Source organism: Lynx canadensis, chromosome A1 (genome assembly GCF_007474595.2).
Source record: "Lynx canadensis isolate LIC74 chromosome A1, mLynCan4.pri.v2, whole genome shotgun sequence".
Classification (NCBI taxonomy): Eukaryota; Metazoa; Chordata; class Mammalia; order Carnivora; family Felidae; genus Lynx; species Lynx canadensis.
This window is the reverse complement of record NC_044303.2, coordinates 140,987,880-141,006,369: the sequence shown is the minus strand read 5'-3', so window position 1 is coordinate 141,006,369 and position 18,490 is coordinate 140,987,880. Positions and strand designations below refer to the sequence as shown.

General features: G+C 40.5%; 1 protein-coding gene across 1 annotated transcript in view; it reads right to left on the bottom strand.

Annotated features, from left to right (window-relative positions):
• The window catches only part of IQGAP2 (IQ motif containing GTPase activating protein 2), a 296,669-nt gene that overhangs the window by 98,414 nt on the left and 179,765 nt on the right, over positions 1–18,490 (bottom strand). Inside the window, exons 9-12 of the mRNA XM_030323348.1 lie at positions 17,405–17,492; positions 13,162–13,325; positions 9,357–9,517; positions 3,985–4,109 (exon numbers count right to left, since the gene is read on the bottom strand). Of these exons, the coding sequence (XP_030179208.1) occupies positions 3,985–4,109; positions 9,357–9,517; positions 13,162–13,325; positions 17,405–17,492 (538 nt within the window). The remainder of the gene's footprint in view (positions 1–3,984; positions 4,110–9,356; positions 9,518–13,161; positions 13,326–17,404; positions 17,493–18,490) is intronic.

Sequence of the window (18,490 nt, the reverse complement as noted above, 5' to 3'; positions counted from 1 at the left end):
TTGTATGGAAACCAATTTGACAATAAATTTCATATATTGAAAAAAAATCAGGTATAATTTTTTACTCCCCCCAAATGTAACTAATCAGAGCTTACTACTGGCTGGAAGCCTCAGTAATAACATAGTCAAGTAACATGTATTCTTACAATGAGTAAGCCAGAGAAAAGAAAATGTTAAGAAAATCCTAAGAGAAAATATATTTAGAGTACTCTACTGATTAAAAAAAAAACAAACATATAGTTCAAACCACGCTGTTCAAGGGTCAACTGTATATGCACACACATATACACACACACACAAACGGGGTTTTTTCACTTCCCAGCTTAGTGCTGATGTACAAGAACTAGGAAAGAAGGTAAACACTAACAAGCAGTAAGTTTTGAAAATAAATATTCCTAAAGCCAAACTCACTATTTCCCATTCTGTCAGTTATTTTTTCAAACACAATCATAAGTCACTTTACAAATGTGACATGCTATGGAATAAAGTAGTTATAATTTTTAAGAAGTATCTTCATCCTGATATTCAAACGCTAAGAATGAAGAGATTTATCTGTAGAAGAAAAGGGATGATCTAAAAGACCAGAAATTATTCTAGATTCTAACACTTAAACATGTTTGAAGAAAAAGCAAAAACAGTTCCCTAACACTCAAGTTACATGATCTGAAAACATTGGAAGAACTCAACAAAGTCTAAGTACTATCCACATACAAGGTATTATCATTTTACCCTGTAGTAGTTACAACCTGGAGAGCATGGGATACTTCATATCATTCCCTGGACATGAAGTCTCTTCGGTAGACTGTTCCAAATACTTTTAAACACCCCATCCAAAAATGATCTTAACAGAACTATGTCTGAGAAAGAGAATATGTGTTCCTAATGGCCAGTCACCTGGGAGTGAGTGCATTCCAGCTGACTTGGTTGAAACCACTTGTTTAAGTTTTTGTTTGGTATGTTTCTAAGAACAAAAGCTACTGAGGTCATAGTGAATGACCTCACAGGACATGTAAGACCTACCCAGAAGCCACCAGGGCACATGCGCATCACTTCCTCTGTTTATAAGAGAAGGGAAAATCCCATTGGTGAGCCCCAGTTCATGACCCACTTTTTTAAACCATCACAGAGACTATAATGTTCTATTCCAGTGAGACAGTGGATATTCTCTTACAGCTCATGCATTTGAGATAGCAGATGAGTTAACCTACAAAGACAAGTACCTACTACATTAAAAAAGCAAAAATTCAAAGGAACAAAACTACCTTGTTTTGGTAGTTTGGAAAAGTGAACTTTCCAGGAAGAAATCAACAGAGCCTCCAAGTCTGAGGAAATGCACTTAGCATCTTCTCTATTAAATGCACCTTCCACATTTAGGATTTCCCATTAGCTGTGGTACCTTATCCACATCACAATTCAGACACAGGATTAGACCTTGAAGTGTGTGGCAGGGGCAGGGTGGGAAGGGTAAAACACTTTCAAGGTGTCCATGAAAAATCCTTAGCTCTTTGGGGTGGTTTAATTACTATACTGTGCAATTTATGTCTGTTCACAATGGTGTATATTTTTATGTAGCTTTTAAAACAATTACATAAACAGAGGATATCACACTCAAGAATTCAAGAACTTTGAACAAAAATACCTCATTGTGACCTAATAAAACAAACCAAAGCACAGAGAAATTATATATTCTGCAATGAGTTCTCCAAATTCTAGAAAGGAAATATGATAAAGAAGTCTCTGAAATAACTACTGTGGTTATGGCATATGCCCTTCATGACATGATAATCAAAGGAAATATGGTAACAGCCATGTGACGTACAGCCCAAGGAAAATACATGTAGTGTAGATGCCTATACAGACAAATCCATACCAATCCAAAGATACCAATCCAAAAATATTTCTGCTGAGATATAACACCCACCTAACAAAAAGCCATTCTTTTTTTAAGTGATACAAATGTTACTTGTTTTTCTTTTCCTAAAAAAAAGCAAAAGCTCTACTGGATAGTCTGCAACAAAAATGGCATCCTCCACCCTGCTTTTTAATTAACGTCCAGAATGGGAGTAAAAGTACAACCATTTAGCACTGAGAACTAATGCACCTTTGCCATAAAAGCAGCAAAGGCCTGGACTGTGGGTATTGCCAGCAAGAACTAGGAAAAAATGAGAAAACAAAGATGGGACCTGATTCTTAGTTTTGCTTACCGAAACAGAGGAGTCCTACTCTTGAATTGCATTAGCCAAAGCACTCAAACAATTGCTGCAGGAAACTCAAGAGTGTGCAGCTGGGAGTCAAGTAGCAGGGCAGGGGGGCAGGGGGCTGGGGGTGTGAACTTTGTAACAGGACATACACTAGTGTCCGTCCAGACCAGACGATATCAAACATCTGCTCACATTAGTGCTTCCCTCTTGACTAACATCTGGCAAGAACCACCAAGGCAACGTGTCAGAAAAAAGCTAAGCGGGCTGTGTGCAAACTGTCCGATTGCAGGGATTCCAAAATGTCTCCAAGGACACGCAGAGAGGCAGCAGCAAGCTGTGTGGTCAGAGAAGAGGAAATTTAGATTTATAGAACTTAAAAAGGACAAAATGAAGAAACTGCCTGGATATATGTGTAACAGTGGCCCATCTGTGAATATGATGTCAAGGCAGCATATCTGAATACATGTTATCTATTAGGCACCTAGAGTAAGATGTTTAACAACAACAACAACAACAACAACAACAACAACAACAACAACAACAAAACAAACCCTGCCATGATGCTGGGCACAGGGCTCATAGGAAAGAGTAAAGAAAGCAAAGCAGATTATGCAAATGCAATTAAATAACAAAGTCATATGTTTTTATCTCAACAGGGATTTTACTATCCCAAAGTTAGATTCTGCCTTAGAAGACCAGACCTAAGACCTCACCAAAACGCACTAAAACAGCCTAAACGTGTGAGAGAACTATCTGCCTATTCAGTCAGCAAACTTAGAATGAGTTACAGGTCAAAGATGGAGGACAGAGGGGAGGTCACGGACATCAGCGATCTTAATCTAAATGTTGCTGACAAATCAAAGAGCTCAGAGGAAGCCAAAGATGATGGTGCTAGTTTGTTTTTATGATGAAACAGACCACGTGGAACTTGAATTTGATAGTTCATGCTACAGGAAAGCAGTGACTACACTAACTGCTCAGTTACAGAGCTCTTGATTCCACACTCTGTTTTTGCAAGCAAGAGGCAAATGATAAGAAGGCAAGTGTATCTTCAAGAAAGCATGTTTCAGAGCATATCTTCTTGGGATTGTCCATTTTCACGCAGCTAGCTCATAATTTCTAGATACACAGTCAATCATCAATCATGGTATGTGATCCTAAAGCAACAGTTAGTTTTTGTTCCAATTTCTTCTTAGGGTAGGAACATGTTCAAACTTCAAAAAAAAAAAAGCCCAAATAAAAGATCAAAATAAAGTTTAGCATCTAAAAAATTGAGTTATGGGGCACCTGGGTGGCTCAGTCAGTGAAGCGTCCGACTCCCACTCAGGTCATGATCTCACCGTTCATGGGTTCGAGCCCTGTGTCGGGCTCTGTGCTGACAGCTCAGAGCCTGGAGCCTGCTTCAGATTCTGTCTCCCCCTCTCTCTCTGCCCCTCCCCTGTTCATGCTCTGTGTCTCTCTCCAAAATGAATAACATTCAAAAAAATTTTAAAAACTGAGTTAACTAGAGTATTCACCTGTGAAGTATAAATAAGAAAACATGAGGACTTCTGTTTACATATTTTTATCCCATCCTTTTATGTCTTTTTATGTATGCTTTGTAATGCATATACGGTGACACAGTATTACAGGCAAAAAATTTATATATACACATGCATATCAGGGAAGAGTGCTCTCTTGGGGCTCCATGAGCAAAAATCTGCATTCCTAATCTAGGGAACTAAGTAGTCCAGAAACCTTAGTTGCTCATTATACTATGAGAAGGAATGTGTTCCATACTTACGATCGTTTTCTTCTTGAATTTGAATATTCACCATATCTATACACTTCTGAATTTCATTCCAGCTTAAATTCTCTTGCCCTTGGGATAAGGCTTCCAGCTTCATGGTGAATAGTGCATTTGTGTAACTGTGGAAGAGAAGAGAATCATTAACACTAATCAGAGACACTCACTCTTTGTTCATTTTGTGCATCTCAAATTTGGCACATGGCCAAAAGTAGATGCTATAGGGTTAAAAAGGAGAAAGACACATGAAATGTTCTTTCACACTTTTGTGAACATACAAGCTCACTTATATTACATTTTTTTTCTTAAAGATACTTTATGTACAAATGCTGGTTTTTTAAATTTTTTTAAAATGTTTGTTTATTTTTGAGACAGAGAGAGACAGAGCATGAACGGGGGAGGGTCAGAGAGAGAGGGAGACACAGAATCGGAAACAAATGCTGTTTAATGAAAGTACCTCAAAATCCAACCTTGTACCCAACTTAAGCAAAAGAAAAAAAAAAAACCCTTGAAGTCCTCAACTCTACGAAACTGCTTTCTTCCCCCTCAGTTACTAATTTTCCTTGCCTTTGCATGTTTTGACTCTGTTGAGGCTGTAGGTAATTTTTTTTTAAGTTGGCTCCAAGCCCAGCATGGAGCTCAACGTGGGATTTGAATTCACAACACTGAGATCAAGCCCTGAGCTGAGATCAAGAGTCAGATGCTTAACCAAGTGAGCCACCCAGGCATCCCCCAGATAAGTTTTATGTGATAAAATTCAGAATTACCATGGTTCTCAACCATGGTTCTCAACCCTTCTCATTATTTTTCTTGTTCCTTCCAGAAACCCTGATGAATAACACACATTTTCAGTATACATTTTGTTGATAAGGTGGTATAGGGGTTGAATCAGAATATTGTAAAATCCTCACCTGTCCGTTTTTCGTAAGGCTCCACAGCACCTACTGAAAAACCTCCCTGTGTCCAGTCACTGCCACGGCACTCTTATACCTCATTTCTGACCTCTGACCCTCTTTACTATGGAAAACAGAGTTTGGTCAACTACCTCAATTACTTGTCTTGGTGGGGGAATTTTAGGGAAAAAAAAATTATCCACCTTGATATATTAAGAAACTGTCATTTCTCAACAGTCAATTTTCCCAGTTAAAAATCACAGAACCAATGTTGCAACCGTAAGCTACCATGAGCTACTCTAGCCTAAAGTAAAGAAACTCAATAGTTTAGTTTGCTTTTGCATTGCACCATGGAAATAAAGATCAGTCTTCTACGTACATATTTATTCACTATGCATTTTGACTTTCGAATAGCATCTTTGGATTGCTAACAGCAGAGGTTAAAAAAAGGAACATCACGTTCAGTTTATTTTATTTTTTTTAACATTTATTTATTTTTGAGACAGGGAGAGACACAGCATGAACAGGGGAGGGTCAGAGAGAGGCAGACACAGAATCTGAAGCAGGGTCCAGGCTCTGAGCCGTCAGCACAGAGCCCGACGCGGGGCTAGAACTCACGGACCGCGAGATCATGACCTAAGCCGAAGTCGGCCGCTTAACCGACTGAGCCACCCAGGCACCTCAATAACATCATGTTCAGTTTAAAATTGTTTTCCTGGGACGCCTGGGTGGCTCAGTCAGTTGAGTGTCTGACTCTTGGTTTCAGCTCAGGTCACTACTTCACCGTTTGTGGGTTTGAGCCCCGTGCTGGGTTCTGCACTAAGAGAGCACCACTCGCTTGCCAAATAAAGAAACTATTGAAAAAAATTGTTTTCCTGATTGTGACCAATTTTCTCAAAATTCTGTGTGCTTAAAGGTGCACAGAGTGCCTACAGAGTGTAGCTTGAGAGGGAAAAACATCATTCAGTGTAGGAAGTGGTGGCGATGATCCTTTATCTGTGACCGAATGAGGGATCACTAAATTCAGGCTTGAAACTGGCTAACTGTCATGTTTGAGATTTTCACCCTACCACTCCTTATAAGCCTAGGAAAACATATATATAAATATATATATTACTATATATAGTAATATATATATAAATAATACTGGATATATTATATATATAATATATATATTATATAAATATAGTAATATATTTATAGTAGTATATAAATAATACTGGATACAATAACAAAATGGATAAACTTCAACTTGCACTTGTTAATACCCCTTATAGACAGAGACCATTCTGTAAGCAAGTGCGAAATCCCCATGGGCATTTCACATGCTTAACATCTAAATGATGATCCGATGGGAATAAAACGAGAAAGCTTAAGGAGGAATGCAGAAAAAAATCCCAGAATTGCACGTAGTTTCTTTAGAAACAAAATGAATCAACGATGGCCAAAAGGAAGAGATTTTACAAGTAATGCAGCAGAACTCCACTGGCTTTTCCATGTGAGGATGAGTGTCTGGCACTAAGGGACCAACCACAGAAATACTCTGCAGTTCACCCTCACAGAGAGATCCGAGTCCTTTCCCTCCACACCTCTCTGAGCTCTCCTCACTGTTTGCTACAGGCAGACCAGTAATGCTGCATTTCTAACAGACTTCTGAAGCTCCAAGAGGATTACAATCCCAATTCAGTTCGGCCAAAGATTATTAACATGAAACCAACGTGGCAAGGCCTGTGGCAGGCATGCAGGGCTGTGAGCATGAACAAGGTGCAGGAGCTTTCAGCCCAGGGGTTAAGAAGACAGAAACTCCAACAGGGTATAAAAGCAGAGCACAAGAAAGGTCGTAAGAGACAGTCCAGGCGAGTAGAAATAACGAACTTCCAAGAAAGAAGTGGGAGGAAACCCTGAGTGGTAGAGCACCTTGCCCGAGACAGGCATCAAACCAAACATTTAATCTTCGAAACTGTTCTGCAGATGCAGAGTGAGTGTTTTTGCTTTTTTTTTTTTTTTTTTGCGCTTAGATGAGGAGACAAGACTATGAAGAGTCAGACTCAAGTATGTGTGACTCCGGTGCTATGTTCCTCTAACCACAGAATGCTAGTTCTCAGGAGAGATGACATTAGCTGGGGTGGAGAGAAGCACGGAAATAATTTGTGAAAGCATAATCTATGGAAGGCAGCTCCGAGAGTGTGCCAGGACAGAGGTGACCGGCACTCCATTCCCGGTGGGGACACGACCATGCAGAGCAGCAGGCAGGCCAGAAAGTCCACAGTGTATTAGGATCCAGGTTGGCTGAGGAGCAAAACACAAGGAGAGCTGGACTGAGAGCTAAGGTCAGAACAACATGTTTACAGTGAGGGGTATGTTCTTAATTCAGATGAGAACAAGAAACAAATGGAGAGCATTATAACCACAGCTACATTTAGAACAATTAATCTGGGACAACATATGCCTAGAGCCAATACCAACTAGACAGCACTTTGGTGAGAATTAGACAAATGAGTCTTTCTGGGAAACCACAGCCCAAGGGTGGAAGCCACGGTAAATAGGTTGACACTCTGTCTGATTCATCAAGGTTGCCCTGCCCCATGCCCCTGTGCTATGAAGAACTTGGGAAAGCATGGGGTGAGGCCCAGATAGAGCCATGTTTCTTCATCTTGAAAACCTGTGAACTTGGGTTTCCAAGAACTGAGTTAAAAAGCTGACCAGGCAAGTAAAATGCTGAGGCTGAGAAGATCAATGAGGGCTGTCAGTACAAGAACCAAAGGGGACCTTGAAATCTCATCTTGGTACTGGTCATCCAGCTGGCCCACAAAGTGCTTAAGTCAAGCTTTAAAAAGATTATTAAAAATGAGCAAATTTTTAAAGTTTTCCATACAGAATACTTGAACTCTGAGGCTGTATCTGTAGGCCCAAGTTGAAAACCACAGGGGTAAAAGTGGTTTTCAAATGGGGTGTGAGACCATTTCCTTAACAGGTCATTTGTAAATTGGGGAGATAATGAGGAATTTTCGTAATCAAAGTGGATGATCTGGAGGGAGGGAGCACGGTTATTTAGAGGACAGCGGCCAGGATGCCCAATGGGTGGGACAGTCATGACAATTACCTCACCAAGACATCCCATTACAGCCCCATGGGGCTGTAAGTTTCATAAAGGAGTGACCAGCTTTGTCTTCCACTTAAGCACTGAGGGAAAGCAGCAAAGACTGGTTAGATGAGAATAAATGAGGAGGATAGAAAAGACACAGGAAGACCAATCTGGAAGTGATGACAGAAGTAAAGGTGAAAAATCAAATGAGGTACTGGCTGAGAAATGGGGACATTTGACAGAGCTAACACCCCCAGACTGGCTGTTGTCAGGGAAGGAGATGAGCAGGCTGTTCATAGCACAAGGCAGCACAGGGCTGAGGAAAATGAGTTGAACTTGAGGTTTCTAAGCTTGGGGAAGAGAATGGTGCCATTCAAAATAGTGGAGGTGGAAATAAATTACCTTGGTAACAGACTCAAGAGTTATATTAACCAGGTGGCCAAATTTATGCAGAATAAGAGCATCAGTTTCTCCAAGAAGACTAAAAAGCAAACTCTTTTGCCCTCCCGCTTTGGGGCCATTCTCTCCACAGACAAGTGGTAAAGCATTAAAAAAAAAATCTAAAGTCTTTTCAGTTTTCTTGTACAATGTACATGATCCAAGACAATCACCCAATCTACCTATTTAAGTAGTTCCAGCTGGAATCAGGACCTGAAAAGAGCTTTTGTCAAGATCTATGCAGACATCTCCCCCTAGTGGCTAACAAGAATCCAGGAAAGAAAATCACTCCTTTTAACTTGGGACCTTTGTCTTACGGAATCTCTGATGGGCTTCTTATTCTGGCCCTTTAATTTTCTCTCTAGAACTGCTATAGCATTTTATACTATCAAGTGTACTATCTAGCAGCATATTTCAGGAACATGAAATGGAAGCTGCTAAACTGAGACTGTTATCCACTAACACGATCCACTGTGGTCTCAGGATTCCTTTGGCTTAAGAATCAAAAAGAACAGGGTTTGAGATTCAACTGCCCAACTGTAGGTCCATAAATCCAAGTTTAGTTCTCTCATCAGTAAAATAAAAGAAAATTAGACTGGATGGTTATTAAAGTTCCTTCCAACTCTTCTACATTCAGTTGTCTCCAAAAGAAGCCCAAGGGAAGGTATGTTTTCAATAGTTCTTTTATTTTTAGCCTATCCAATAATCTTCGGTAATGACAAATCAATCAGTCAAAGCCACAATGTGATCATTTTTAGACTCTTTGTCCCCCTAAAAGAAAGGCTGTAAAAAAGGACGCATATTAGAAGGACTCTCAAAACAAAGTAGACTAGCTTTTAAGAAGATGAGTACAGAGATAGGGAATTCTTCAGCAAAGAACACATCTTTAATATGCAAGATCTGCCAAACACACATTTCTGCATTAAAAGGAGATTTGGAAGATGTTCCCTTACCGTTCTACATATGATTCATCCAGATTATTGAAGCCTACTGTTGGGCTTCTGAGCTGATTCTGCACGGACATAAGATCATTGTTTTCCAAGGCCTGGTTTAGTAAAGCAACAGCAGACAGCATTTCCACTGCAATCAAGAGCTCCTCGTGGGCCAAGTAGTTCTGTTGAAAAATGTAAGCAATAAAAGTTTCCCAAATTACACACTTCATGTATGTGATGGGGTTTTAGAATGCATTTTTTTTTTAAAGTAGGTTCCACGTCCATCATGGAGCCCAACTTGAGGCTTGAACTCACAATCATGGGATCAAAACCTGAGCTGAGATCAAGAGTTGAATGCTTAACTGACTGAACCACCCAGGCACCTCTAGAATGCATATTTCAAAGAACAATGAAAAATTAAAGATTTTGAGAACCCAGGAGGAAGAGGGCTCACTGGCTACCTGTTTGTCACTGGCTTTAAAGAACAGGTGAAGACTTCCGGGTTGTCCTTAGCTGATCATTTTGGGGACAGAGTTAATGGTAACCAATGGTTATGATTCCACAAACATGTGCATTTCCATAATTGATTCCCGCCAGTTATATTAGCTGCTTACAGGCTCAGACTTACTAAATAATTAAGTGAAGGATTAGACAATGCTGTCACTGTCTCAGGGTGTGAGGTTAAGATTTTAGGGAGTGATTTTCAGTTTAAATTAAGAGTAAGGAAAAGAGGGGAGAATTTCACCTATAACCCCAGAAAGATAAACTACAATTGTTAAGGCAAGAGTATCAATTCTAGTTCCAAAAAAGTTAGTCTGAGTCACTCTTTAATAACTGGGTAGAAAATTTAAAATATACTCTGAGTCCTGAATATTTGAAGAAATGTGAAGTGTATCTTTTGGTAAATGTAAGTAGGATTTATAATTCTGGATTTGGCTTATTTAAAAAAATACAGCTCATGGTAGGTATTCTTGTGATGTGCAGAGCATAAAGTATAAACTTCTCAAGTTACTATCTTGCACGCTTGAAATTAATATAGCATTGTGTATCAACTATACTCAAATGAGGGACACCTAAGTGGCTTAGTTGGGTGAGCATCTGACTCTTGATTTCGGTTCAGGTGATTATCTCTTGGTTCATGAGATCAAGCCTTCACTGGGCTCTGCTCTGTCAGTGTGGAGCCTGCTTGGGATTCCCTTTCTCCTTCTCTCTCTCTGCCCCTCCCTTGCTTATGCTCTCTCTCTCTCTCAAAACAAATAAATAAACCTAAAAAAAAACTATACTCGGGGTGCCTGGGTGGTTCAGTTGGTTGGGCGGCCGACTTTGGCTCAGGTCATGATCTCGCGGTCTGTGAGTTCGAGCCCCGCGTCGGGCTCTGTGCTGACCTGCTCAGAGCCTGGAGCCTGTTTCGGATTCTGTGTTTCCCTCTCTCTCTGACCCTCCCCCGTTCATGCTCTGTGTCTCTCTGTCTCAAAAATAAATAAACGTTAAAAAAAATTAAAAAAAACTATACTCAAATAAATTAAAAAAAACAACCCATCTTACACTTTAGAACACCTTCCCCCTTAAATGTTCTCTTTCTTTTATTTTATTTTTTTATTTTATTTTATTTAAAAAAATTTTTTAACGTTTATTTATTTTTGAGACAGGGAGAGACAGAGCATGAACGGGGGAGGGTCAGAGAGAGGGAGACACAGAATCTGAAACAGGCTCCGGGCTCTGAGCTGTCAGCACAGAGCCCGATGCGGGGCTTGAACTCAGGGACCGCGAGATCATGACCTGAGCTGAAGTCGGCCGCTTAACTGACTGAGCCACCCAGGCGCCCCTGTTCTCTTCCTTTTAACCATTTTATACTAACTTGGTCCAACTTCAAAAGGGTTACTTCTTCCATCATAGTGAAGGAACATAGAGGGAGCATCAAATGAATAGAAAAAAGCTGACAACTAGATTTACATTTAGGATATTTTCTGTATTTAATGTATACAATGTAATATTTATATTAAATGCATTATAGCTTTCTGGATCTCCACAGGTATCTCACAGCAATGGATTTTAGGGTAACAAAAGCCAACAGCAAGAAGGAGGTTATTATAGGGAGCATGTAAGCAAATTTTATCCAAATTTCTTACATGAACTACATGTTTAACATGTAAGGAAGGTATAAAATTATAAACAGAAGAGCAGAATGAAATCACTTGAGATCCACCTCCTCTACCCTTTCCAGTGAAGTGCCCACAAGTATCTAATGTGGTATTACAGCAGCAAGGATAAGAAAAAGAAGAAATGGGGCTGGACAACCACAGGCTGACTGATGACCAGTTAGGAATGAATCACTAGGCCTGAGCGGAAGCAGCCTTGGGCTTCAAAGCTGCTGGCATGGGAGAACTATTAATGAAAGAACCTAAGTGCAACTTAAGAAGATAAGTTCTTTTTCTGTTATTATAAAGTAACATCTTTCTTTTCAGAAAATGAGAAGTCTTGATAATCAAGAGTAAGAAAAAATATCCTCCCACCCAAGCCCTTTAAGGTATATCCTTTTATTTTTAATTCATGCAAACATTTATAGAAGTTTTTTTTTTTTTAGCAGAACTTGTTTTTATTCCTATTACCAAAAACCCTCTAGACAATGCTGTATGTTTTGATCTCATTTTTTCTGCTTGATTTAGTGTGTGCAATCTGTTGCGAAGCACATGGTTTGTTCCTTGCTTCTCAGTATTATACACCATGCTGTAAATACTTTTTGATTCATATTCTTTAGGCTCTTTTCCTAGCACTGTAATTGACAGGATAATGGCTAATAGACTTGCATACACATTGCTGAGCTCATTCTCCAGAAAGGGTGCACCATTCCTGCTTCCACCGGCTGTGAAGACGCCTACTGTGCCAAATTTATGCCTACGCTACGTTAGATCTCTCAACGCTCTACCAATCTGATTTCCCAAAATAACTATTTTAATTCACATTTACTTCCGATTGAAGCTGGACATTTTTTGTGTGTCATTGTATATTCCTTGCTTTGTGAATTAGCTGTTCATGCTCTCGGCCTCTCCTCCTCGCTTTTTTCTGGTGCAACAGTGCCGTTTTGGATTTTTAAGATCAGTGTTCTTTTACGTTTCCTTCGAACCTTCATTTTTTAAGTTACTTTTCACATTTAACTTTTTATACTGGAAATTTATTCTGATATGTAGAGTGAGGTCATGTTTTCTTTCCCAAATGGTTAAACACTTGGAAGGATTTCATTCTTTTCCCCACCTTTTTGAAATACTAGTGTTCTCATATACTTAATTCTTGGCTCTGCTTCCAGTAATTTTTATTCTGTTCCGTTGTCTGGGTTAATCCTACACGAGTACACATGGTTTTAATACTGTAACCGTATATATTACTGTTTAATATCATCAGCATATTAAGCAGCATGAAATTTACAAAAAATTAAAGCCATGGTGCTAATGTTCTTGGTTGCAGTTTTCTAGAACTGCAGATTCACAGCCAATTATTCTATTTCAAAAACATGACATAGTTAAAAAAAATTTCAGTATAGTGGAAAAGTTATCCAACGTGTTTCAAAAACCAGAGAACAAGAATGACTTCTTTTCAAGGTGTGTTTGTTTTGAGCCCTGCTTGAATTTCCTAACTATGCAGATTCTTTACAGAGATAAAAAGCAGGATTTAAAGAGGAACTCAGCCATGGAATTGATCCAGGGAGGGAGTGGGAATGGGGGTTGATACAAGTTAAAGACTCTATGCCCATTCACCTTTCCTAAACTGCCTTCCTCACGGCTCTAACTTAGAATTAACATCTTTGTAACTGGAGTGCCCTCGGACTTACCATGGCGTTCTGTTTCTGGAGGTTGAAAAGTTCGTTCTGATACATCCCAGCAGCAAAAGGATAAACTTCAGGCAGCTGGGCCTCCGGTCTCTTCAGGGCAAGCAGCGTGTTCTCGGGGTCGCCTTCCCGAATGACAGCATTGATGTGGCTCACTGCAGCCAGCCCTGAGCAGGGGGGTGGGGGGTGGGTGTCACATTCTATCAGAATGCCCGCTTTTTCCACAGCTTTCTCTGCTGACCTAGCCAGCCCATCTTTCCAAGGGTTACAACCTAAGCAGTCCCTTTCCATGAACTCTGAAAAGCTGCAGATGGAGGCCAGGCAGAGCCGTGGAAATGGTAGCTCAGTACCTAGAAGTCAGTCCAGTCCATGGAGATGGTCCCTAAAAGGACTTCAGCAAAGAAACAGCTGGGGCTCTGAGGTCACTCCTGTCTAGCATGACTTCCCTACTAAATCTTACCCTTCAGGATCAGCTCTGGTCTCACTTCCATTAGGGCTTCAGGTTGTTTCAGTTCCTCAAGAGGTCACCACTTGGGGATCCCCACAGTATTTAGAGATGGGCCATACGGATCCCACAGGCCTTGTTCTTGAACGCTCCTTGTGTATTAGTACTGCCTTTGCAAGGAGACCGAAGCTACGTGAACATCAGAAGCCAGCCTCGCCTTGCTGCTGTACCCCCCCCTCTGATGCAGCACCACGGGCAACCCGGCCAGCACCTGCAGAGAGTGCTGCCTGAGAGTGTTGGTATTCATTCTCAGAACACTCTCCCCTCCACTCTTGGGTTTTGCCAAGTGTGACTTTAAGAAAAAAACATTTCAGGTGTGTGTGTGTGTGTGTGTGTGTGTGTGTGTCTGTGTGTGTGTGTGTTTAATATTACAACCTGGGGCGCGTGGGTGGCTGAGTTGGTTAAGTATCTCTCGGTTTCGGATCAGGTCATGATCTCTCGGTTTTGTGAGTTTGAGCTCCACGTTGCACTTTGGGCTGACGGTGTGGAGCCTGCTTGGGACTCTCTCTGTCTCTCTGCCCTTCCCCCACTGGTGCTTTTTCTCTGTCTTTCCGCACCCCCCCCCCACTCGCCCACCACCACCTACACTGTCTCTCTCAAATGAACTTAAAAAAAATTTAAAAATAAAATATTACAACCAAAATTGGTACGATTAAATAACTGTGCCAGTATCCCCTAACCTTAAAAAACAAAACAAAACCAAAAACACTGATCACAGAAATGCCTTGGTTTACATTATCTGACCCTACCACAAGCTCTGTGAGATCTCTACCCGTTGTAATGTTCAGCTTCTAAGGATCTGAATTTAGTGACCAGACTGAGGGTGCCTGAAACAGTAGATTCATCACAGTTTTCAGAAAAAAGAAACCGAATTGCTAACCAACTGGAAGAATGAGTGACTGACCCTGCCACCAGGCAGCAACAAACTGGACAGAACCAACAGCATTTTGTCCTGTAAATTAAGTTTCAGGGTAAGAGAGAGCACACAGGCTCATAGAATTCTAGAGCTTTTCATGGGTAGTCTGTCTCCCTAATGCGTGACTAGCTTAAAGCTAAGATTACTCTAACCCTTTGAACAGATGACAATTTGCCTTCTGCAACTCATTCACAAGGAGTTACCCTCCATAACCTTTCTCCTGACACACATCGTTCAACAGCAGGAAATACTTACAACCAACGTGATTTTCTTTGTTACACCCCTCCAAAACTTACACTTATTCTAAAGGACTTTAAGAACCCCAACATGTTTCTCCATTCTAAGAATGGCTATGTCCAACAAAAAAAAATCCCAGAAAGAAAGGTCAGTGGACATCTGTGGCATCTGCTGTCGTGTGAAAGTCACCAAAAGCCTCCCAGCTGTGTCTCTCATTATTTTGGAGAGGATTCTACTTCCCCTTTGAAAACTCTATTATGTGAATGTGCACCACTGGATGGTAAAATAGCAGAAAATCATATCCTTATGACACTCTTTAGGAACCATTTCTCCTAAAAGTAAACAAATAAAGTGAGCTTACCCACTCATTTATACTCTGCATTTAACAGTATTTCCCGCCTTGATCTTAACAGAATATGTGTTGTAACTAATGGAACGCATATGCCAAACCAAAAAGTTAAATGATGGCAGTGCAAACAAAGCTGATGCCTCTGACAATAGATCTGATGACATTACCATCGAAGCTGTCACTTACGTCACTTCTCTGGCTGTAATGAACACAGACACCTTAACATTTTAGGATAATAACCTACATGGTTGAGAAAAGGCTTATCAAGTAGTTATACTTATTTTAAAGCATACGGTTGTCTTACTGTCATGTCCCTGACTAAAATACGTTCTAGTGGGTTTTTCAAGACTGTTGTTAGTTCTATTCGATTATAAATTTTCAGATGGGGAGAGAGAAAACAACTTCAGAATCATCATGTTCTACGCATTGGAAGCCAGCGAACATTGCAATGCCCTTCATAATTTGAGCTGGTTATGCATCAGTGCAAATCATCTCATGCTTTTTATTTGAAAATGGGAAAGAAAGCATAGCCACTGTGGCATGAAATTTGTGGTCAGGAAAGTATGCCATTAAGTATGAAAACATTTATATAAGGTATTCTATTAAAAAAAAAGAAACCAAAAAAAAAAAAAAAAGAAGAAAAAGAAAAAGAAACCTGTTTTCAAAATAAAGGATGGCAAAAGGCTATGGAATCATTTCCTCCTGAAGTTTATGAACCTCAGCTGCCTTGCTGGCAATGTGGTTTCTTCCTGTAATTCATTTCTGTCAAGCATAATGAAATTCTCAGTTTTCAAATAGAGCAGAAAGAGAAACTTAAAACTGTTTCGTGTACCATCACCAATATGTTCAAAATTAAATAAGAATGGAAGAAGAACATACATTCCCTAGTGTTAAGGTGATCCCTTAAAAATAAAGTTACCCTGGAGGGGTCAGCAATTTTGTGTGTGAGGGAAATTCTCAAACCCACTCAGTTGTTAACTGAGATATTTACATCAATTTTCTCTGGGCCTCCTTGATTACTGTTTGAACCCTTTGAATATGTCTCTACCAGCCACTTGGGGCAAACTTCTAGGGAAAACCTATGGTGTCTTAGGAACTGTTAAGTACAATAAAGAGCATTCAAAGTTCATCTAGGAGGTTAAATCAGGGACAAGGCTTAGGACTGTTATAATTACTGGACACTCCCAAGTTTAAATTGGGCAGATGGTTCATAAACTTTATCAAATGGGCTCATGGTCTTCCATGTATTAGTTTTTTGTGTATATATGGGCTTTTTCAAAAGCCACAGGGGAAATAAATGTCACGTAGAATTCCTTACTGCCTCAAGTAAAACCATTTTTTAAAAAATTTCTATTTATTTTTGAGAGAGAAAGAGAGAGAGGGAGGGAGGGAGGAAGCAGGGGAGGGGCAGACAGAGAGGGAAACAGAATCTGAAGCAGGCTCTAGGCTCTGAGCTGTCGGCACAGAGCCTGATGCAGGGCTTGAACCCACACACTATGAGATCTTAACTGGAGCTGAAGTCAGACACTTAACCAACTGAGCCACCCAGGTGCCCCATAAAACCAATTTTTATTAGAGATGGGAAAAAGGCTAGTAAAGAGATTAATCTCTCTGAACTTACATGTGATAATTTTAATTACCCTAGTTTTCTGTTCTTTACTGTCATACAACTGAACTGGGTATGAAGAGAAATTACACTGTGAGACTCCCCAACAGTTCGGGAACATGGGATTCAAACCCGCCACCGTGCAATTTCACTGGCCCGTTCAGTCTCATTCACTTGCCATAAAGGTGCACACACTGTAAGAAAATAATTCTTACCAAGTGCAAACCAATGACTTGACAGTAAAAAAGAGCATAGGTGTCAACAATATTTTTTACAATTCCAGTCAAACACTGTCACATAATCATGGGCAAGAAATGAAAATCCTTAAGTCATAATCTTTTACTAAACAGCCTTCAATATGAGTCCAACTAAGGGATAGGTTCGAAATGAGATGGTAGAACTAAACTAGCTTCAAGGTATTCCAAGATACTCTGCATGCACTGGGGGGCAAGATCACCCCCAAAATTCCATGGGATGCTGCCAGATGATGCACCATAATTAAGAGCAACACTGACATTTAGTGGATTTTTCACCACATAAGGCAATTTTACAAGGACACAAATGGAGTTTTGGTGCAATTCTGACAAGGAAAGTTTGTATCTTACGGTAGTATCCATTTCCTTCATTACTTACTGTTGACTTTATTGATGTTGCCTTGGATTTCTGCTTGTGTCAGCAGCTCTTCATAGGCGTCTCTTTCTTCTTCGGAAATACAGTTATTCTACAAGACAAAGTCTTTACTGATTCCTGAGGTTAAATACAAGGTTTCCAATCTCGATATTCAAAATCCAAATGCCAAGAGTGAGAAAAATGGTTTACTTAGATTCGTTTGAATTCAGAATAAGCACCAAAGAGTGCTTGCTTTGTGCAAGACACTGGGGTTACATACACCTGGCAGGGATGACGAAGACGAACAAGAGCCCTAGTGACTCTCTGAAAGTGTCTGTCTCTTGTGGAAAACATTAGGTTGGACCATTGGATATTGCCACTTTGTGTAGACTGAAGCCAGTGGAATATTGGCAATTTCATTGCATTCATCTAATAAAATCGACACCATAAATAACGAATATACGTAGAACAGACTCTGTAGAATTACACACTCAGTTGGAAAGAACACTTGAACAAGGTGACAACCGAGGAGATCCTGGAGGAACAGGGCAGAGAGGGGAACAGGGTGTAGACTACAGGATTTGGTGAAAAAGGCAAGACAGTTTGGCAAGTTGGGCTACAGCACACAGCCAGAAAGATGGGGAGGTTGGTTGGGTATCCTGGAAGGTTTTTTTTAATGTTTATTTACTCATTTTGAGAGAGAGAGATAGGGTGCAAGGGAGAAGAGCAGAGAGAGAGAGAGAGAGAAATAGAGAGAGAGAGAGAGGGAGGGAGGGAGGGAGGATCTGAAGTGGGCTCTGTGCTAAGAGCAGCGAGCTACGTGCAGGGCTTGAATCCCTGAAATGTGAGATCATCAGACGCTCAACTGACTGGGTTACGCAGGTGCCCCCTCCGGAGGCTTTTTAAAGCCAAGTGAAGGGCCTGTACTTAACTCAGTAGGCAGCAGGGAATGCAGGGAGGTTTCCAGGGGCTGATATCAGATCTATAGTTGAAGATTACTTTTGCAACCTGTAGCTCCGAGAGCGGTTGGTTCGGAGAATGGTAGGAAGCAGGGCCACCCTTGAGGAAGGTGCTGGAAGAACCCTGAGGCATGGTAAGGGGGGAGGGCAA